General features: G+C 49.4%; 1 protein-coding gene across 1 annotated transcript in view; it reads left to right on the top strand.

Annotated features, from left to right (window-relative positions):
* mybpc2a (myosin binding protein Ca) overlaps positions 1-6,704 on the top strand; it is a 68,232-nt gene that overhangs the window by 52,993 nt on the left and 8,535 nt on the right. Inside the window, exons 22-25 of the mRNA XM_083779012.1 lie at positions 554-688; positions 1,494-1,661; positions 3,833-3,921; positions 4,716-4,965. Coding sequence (XP_083635138.1) covers positions 554-688; positions 1,494-1,661; positions 3,833-3,921; positions 4,716-4,965 — 642 coding nt within the window. The remainder of the gene's footprint in view (positions 1-553; positions 689-1,493; positions 1,662-3,832; positions 3,922-4,715; positions 4,966-6,704) is intronic.

The raw sequence follows: 6,704 nt of genomic DNA on the forward strand, positions 1-6,704 counted from the left end.
CCTACAAGCTCACAAAGCGTTGCGTCCGCCGCGCCTTGTGAGCTTGTAGGTCGGCTATTTCTGACACGCGAAGCCGCCGTGCGACGACGTCCAAATCTGGCTTAACCCAATTGAGACCCGAGAACAGATTCTACATCAGTGGTTCTCACACTATTTCATGTCGAGGACCCAAAGAAATATATGTATTCGGGCCCGTCGACCCCCATCTGAGAATATGTTGTTCCCGGGAGGGACCCCCCAGAAGCAAAGATATGAGTTATAAAAACGCTGTGGAAGAATATTCAAAGATTTGCACAGGTTTTAAACAATTTTTCTAAAATAGCTAGATCTACAGGCTTGTGGCGCGGCAAGCTTGTAGATCTGCTATTTTTTCAACAGCTAAAGTTTAAAATAAGGGTTACGGTGGTTAAAAGCTATGCGGTGACACAGATACGTCGTCCTGCAGGTCTAAATCGTCCTCAGGTCTAAATCGGGGCTTAAGGCGGCTTAACCCTCCCAATCCATTACTTTCCACATTAAGGGTATTAATGACCTCCTTTGCTGTCTTCGTCAGCCCCCACCAGTGAGCCCACCCGCCTCACGGTGGATGATGTCACCGACTCCACCTGTGCACTGAAGTGGCGCCCGCCAGAGAGGATCGGAGGCGGAGGCATCGACGGATACATCATCGAGTACTGCAAAGAAGGAAGTCAGTACATTTATACTTATATGGATGCAATAATAACAGTATGTTGTTGCTCTATTAATGGGTTAACACCAGACAGTGGCCTTGTGGTTAGAGTGTCCGCCCTGAAGCTGGGAGGTTGGGGGTTCGATCCCCGGCCCAGGTCATACCAAAGACTGTAAAAATGCGACCCAGTGCCTCCCTGCGATCGATTTAGTTACATCGCGCTCGTTGCTAGCATCTGAATGACCCTCAGTTGCTAGGCGATCGAGGGAACCGGAAATAACCGGGAGTGAAAAGTCAGCTTCCCGTACATCTGCCTACAGGAGAACAGTTTTTTTCTTTTTAAAGGTGTTTTTAAACGTGCAGCTATTAACGCACACATTGTCGCCTGGATCAACAACAGGTCTGCTCCAGATCTGCTCAAGAGGGGGCGCGACAATGCAAGCGTAAAAAAAAAAAGCTAAACAGAATCCAGGTCTGGTGAGTCGCGGGCGTGTTCACTAAACGAGCACGTGCGCGACAATTTCACGGGACCGCGCCCGCGTAAATACGCTTGCGTTGTTGCCCCTCGACTTATTTTTGTCCCGTTTATTTTTTTTATTATAAACAATCAGTGTGAAGGGAGGTGCACTCTTATCATCGTACATCATCATGATGTAACACCCGATTTGCTCGTCCACATATGACATAAATTCTCCATTCATTGTCAATGGGAATGTAATGTTTGTGTAAGACGAAAATCTACACTAATAGCTGAATATAGGAGGGGCTAGCGCTCCTCAAAAATACACGTGTGTCTTCTCTTCTTGTGTAAATCCCGACTCAGGCGACGAGTGGGTGCAGGCCAACAAGGACCCAGTGGAGAAGAGCCAGTACCGGGTGAAGGATCTGCCCAAGGGAGAGAAGATGCTGTTCAGAGTGGTAGCGGTCAACATCGCTGGACGCAGCCCCCCCGCCACCCTGAACCAGGCCGTCCTCATCAGAGAGATCATGGGTCAGACACGTCGCACGCACGCACACACACACACACACACCTTTTTTTTCATAAATCGATGCCCTACTTCAGTGGTTTTTTCATATCAAGGCCCATTATCTATTTAGCCATTTTAGCCACGGACCACCATTTGACGAGATTCTGCCCCGCAGAACCAAAACTAAACATTTCCATGCTGTATTGATGTGGTACCGTAGGAGAAACAACAGGCAAACATTGATCAAAATACCAATTCTTCTACATTCTCTAATTGTGTAGACTTCTTGTAAATTAATGCAAATGTATTGTAACGAAATGGGCCTACAAGGGTACATTTGGTTTCATTTTACACTCTCTTTTTTTTGTACTTTATGTTTATTGCCATTATAAAGTCATTTACAGGCAATTTCATTTCATATTATAAGACATGTTAATTTTCTCTCAGTTAATTATTTTTAAGTGTAAAGTGTAAGTGACATTACAAGAAAAAGAAAGAGAAAAAAATATATATATACATAGTAATACATTATTTGCCTTGCGAGTGCCTTGGGGGTGAACTTGAACTTTTCACTGTGATATGGGAGGTTTTAATTTAGGGTAGCTGGGCAGCGTCTTGTAGAATCTGCTTCCAGATATTCTGCCACTAACTCCCATCTCCTTTTGAAGTTAGGGAGCTTCATTTGTAACTGGGCTGTCATATATTCCATCTTATATATTTGTTTGTAGGGGGAGGCACTCGGGGGGGACACTGGGGAGGCACTCAGGGGGACACTGGGGAGGCACTGAGTGGACACTGGGGAGGCACTGGGAAGGCACTGAGGGGACACTGGGGAGGCACTGGGAAGGCACTGGGGAGGCACTGGGGAGACACTGGGGAGCATGGGGAGGCACTCAGGGGGACGCTGGGTAGGCACTGGGGAGGCACTCGGCTGGTCACTGGGGAGGCACTCAGGGGGACACTGGGGAGGCACTGGGAAGGCACTGGGGAGACACTGGGGAGACACTGGGGAGGCACTGGGGAGACACTGGGGAGACACTGGGGAGCATGGGGAGGCACTCAGGGGGACACTGGGGAGACACTGGGGAGCATGGGGAGGCACTCAGGGGGACACTGGGGAGGCACTGGGGAGGCACTGAGGGGACACTGGGGAGACACTGGGGAGGCACTGGGGAGACACTGGGGAGGCACTGGGGAGGCACTGGGGAGACACTGGGGAGACACTGCATGGGGAGGCACTCAGGGGGACACTGGGGAGGCACTGGGGGGACACTGGGGAGGCACTCAGGGGGACACTGGGGAGGCACTGGGGAGGCACTGGGGAAGCACTGAGGGGACACTGCAGGAGGCACTGGGAAGGCACTGGGGAGGCACTGGGGAGAAACTGCAGCCACTGGGGAGACATTGGGGAGGTACTGGGCAGACACTGCAGGGAAGACACTGGGGTGGCACTTGGGGAGGCACTGGGGAGGTACTGGACATTTCATATCACACACACACCATGATTCACAAGCCCCCCTCTTTTTTTTTTGAGGGGGCTTGGGTACCCCCTGGCTATGCGTCGCGTACCCCTAGGGGTCCGCGGACCCCACTTTGGGAACCGCTGCTTTAGGTTACCAGCTGTCCATCTTTTAGCTGGGGACCACCTGGAACCCTCTCAAGGACCACCGGTCACACAAAAGTAGCCCAAATAGCTGATCTGCAAGCTCACAACGTGACGTGCTGTGAAGTTGTAGATCGGCTATTTTGGCTCTTTTGGAAAATGTTCAAAGTGAAAGTGGTTTTATATATAAACTACACTGGATCCATCGGAACAGGTTCTTCTTTTTGTTCCATTTCCTGAAAAGCAACCATTTTGGACATAAGAGGTTTCCACAGACACAGCAACGATATGGAGAAACTATAGCCTACGGTGTAACATATTCATGTAAAATGATATTTCAATTTGTATGAATATATGTCTGCAGGTATATATGCAAATGTACCATATTATGTGCATTTATATACACAACCAGTTGCTGCATACCAACACATGCATGCACGTACGCACGCACGAAGGCACGCACGCACGAACGACAGTACTGTATGTATGCACAGCACACCTCCCCCATTCATGCTTCTCCTATACCACCCACTCTTCTCCAACATCCACTTAACCTTTCCCTCGCTCGGTCCCCCTCCATCCATTCCACAGAACAACCGAAAATACGCTTGCCTCGCCAGCTGAGATCCAAATTCATCAGGAGAGTGGGCGAGAAGGTCAACCTGGTCATCCCCTTCCAGGTTAGAAGGAGACCATCCAAGCTCTATATATCTCAGCTTTAGGAGCTGCATGCCAGTGCTCATGGTGCACTGGACTGTATATGAATTATAAGCATTTGTACTGCTGCATTTAATAAAAGAATATCAAGATGGTATAGAATGAGGTAAACCTAGGCATTATTAAATGTTCTTTTCTATCTGCCCCGTTCCGCATGAACTTCTCAGTTTGGTTTACCAATAGGCTGGAGAGGTAATAACCTGTCATGCAATTTAGGAGCACTTCCTGGTCCATCTGAAAGGGTTTCAGTTGTGTTTCTGTGTGAACCCTGGACACTGTTGAAAAAAGAAATGTTGTGTAACATAGCTAGGAGATAGTTTAAAAAGCAGGTGGCTTGCGCACATCCAGTTCCTTGCTGGTGCTGGACAAAAGGTAAATACATACAGAGAAGGAGAAGTCTGCACAGTGCACACAGTCTTTGCTCCAAACAGTGTTTATTTTGTTAAAACACAGACATTATATTCAGGACATGACGTTTCAGCCGTGAGCCTTCATCAGGTGACAGTGACAGTAGCTATAGAAGATGTCACATATATTTGATATAGCGCAATCATAACAGTGATTAATGAATTCAAAGAAATACGGCCAACAACTCGAATGATGCCTCATTGATTGAATTGAATGATTATCGATCCATAACAACCGTTTGTATACCGTAATCAACGGAGGGGTGGAGAGTGGAGACGATAAGAGTGTGTGTGTATTTTGACTATTTTCACCGTGCCATGTTCAAAGTGTTCACTCTGCGTCTCTGCAGGGAAAGCCTCGCCCCGTCGTGACCTGGTTCAAAGACGGCGCCCCTCTGGAGGACAAGAGTGTTCAGGTCACGACCACCGAGCTGTGCTCCCTCTTCTTCGTCCGCTCGGTGGCGAGGGACAACTCCGGCAAATACACCATGCACGTGCAGATCGACGACGTGGAGGACAGCGCCGACTTCTACGTACAGGTCATAGGTCAGTTCGGTCACGCGGCACACAAGGCCCGGCTGCTGCTTCTCACGCATACACGTCCGGTTCCAACGTGGTTCCTCTTTGGGATTAAGCCTCTGCACACATACCGTACATAGTCCACATTTCACGCTGTACCGTTAATAACCTTTAATAACCTCTGCACACATACATAGTCCACATTTCACGCTGTACCGTTAATAACCTTTAATAACCTCTGCACACATACATAGTCCACATTTCACGCTGTACCGTTAATAACCTTTAATAACCTCTGCACACATACATAGTCCACATTTCACGCTGTACCGTTAATAACCTTTAATAACCTCTGCACACATACATAGTCCACATTTCACGCTGTACCGTTAATAACATTAATAAACCTTAATTAAGCCTCTGCACACATACATAGTCCACATTTCACGCTGTACCGTTAATAACCTTTTTTTTTCTCTTGAAGGGGATGATGGCGTGAACCAACATCAGTGGGCATGTCAGAGTATTTTTTTTTTTTTAAATTTTTTATGATAATTCCCACCATTTCATACTCGCAGGGGATCTGTGACTTAAAGTAGCACATCATCAAAGCGCTGATTTATCCTAATCCTGACTCCTGCGCTCCCACCGTGTCCATGCCAGCTCCTTCCTCAGCTCATGACACATCTCCCTGGGTCAGGGAGGTGCCGGGCCGGGGAGGATTATGTGGCGGGGTTCCGCTGGAATTATTTACGTGTATAGACCGGGCTTATAGGCGGCTTGGATTTATGCGGGACGGGACGGGATGGGACGGGGGGGATGTTCTTCCGCTTAGCGGGGTGGAGGTGGGGTGGGGGGGGGATTGAGAGAGGAGGCACCAGCTCCCCTTGAACAGATCCACAAGGCAGACTGTCACAGCACTGCTTCTGCAGGGAGCCATGCAGGAGTATAAGGGCAAACACATCAGTGCTGCTCTGCATGTTTGCACTGTACTTTTGCTGCCCTGGTTGTGTGTGTGTGTGTGTGTGTGTGTGTGTGTGTGTGTGTGTGTGTGTGTGTGTGTGTGTGTGTGTGTGTACATGCGTGCGTGGGTGCGTGCGTGCGTGCGTGCGTGCGTGCGTGCGTGCGTGCGTGCGTGCGTGCGTGCGTGTGTGCGTGCGTGCGTGCGTGCGTGCGTGCGAGAGAGAGAGAGAGAGAGAGAGAGAGAGAGAGAGGAGGAGGGAGACAGAGAGAGAGAGAGGATCAGGAGAGAGTGCACAGGGTGAGATTAATGGCAAATGCCTTTCTGTGGCATCCAGTTTTCTGTGTACTGTATACAGCGTGGCGCACAAAGGAGGATTGATGATAATCATAGCGTGCTGTGCAGTGCAGTGCCGTGGGTCTGACAGGCACAGTACGGAGCCTCTTCTCCCATTGTCTGTGTTCTGTGCCCGCATGTGCCCAAGAGAGACCCCAGTATGTACAGTAGCTTACTCATTTCTCCCTTCAAACCTCCGTCTCGTCTTTTGCTGTACTACCAGTCTTCATCAGTCTTTTCTTCTGTGGGTGTGTTAAGCCCCCCCCCCCCCCCCCCCCCCCAGCAACCCCCACACCCTCTGGGACGTGTCCTTCCATCTCTCTGTTTCCATCCCTCTTCGTCTGTCTGTCTGTCTGTCTGTCTGTCTGTCTGTCTGTCTGTCTGTCTGTCTGTCTGTCTGTCTGTCTGTCTGTCTGTCTGTCTGTCTGTCTGTCTGTCTGTCTGTCTGTCTGTCTGTCTGTCTGTCTGTCTCGCTCTCTCTCTCTCTCTCTCTCTCTCTCTCTCTCTCTCGCTCTCTCTCTCT

Source organism: Protomyctophum parallelum (assembly GCF_964188405.1).
Source record: "Protomyctophum parallelum genome assembly, chromosome: 13".
NCBI lineage: Eukaryota > Metazoa > Chordata > Actinopteri > Myctophiformes > Myctophidae > Protomyctophum > Protomyctophum parallelum.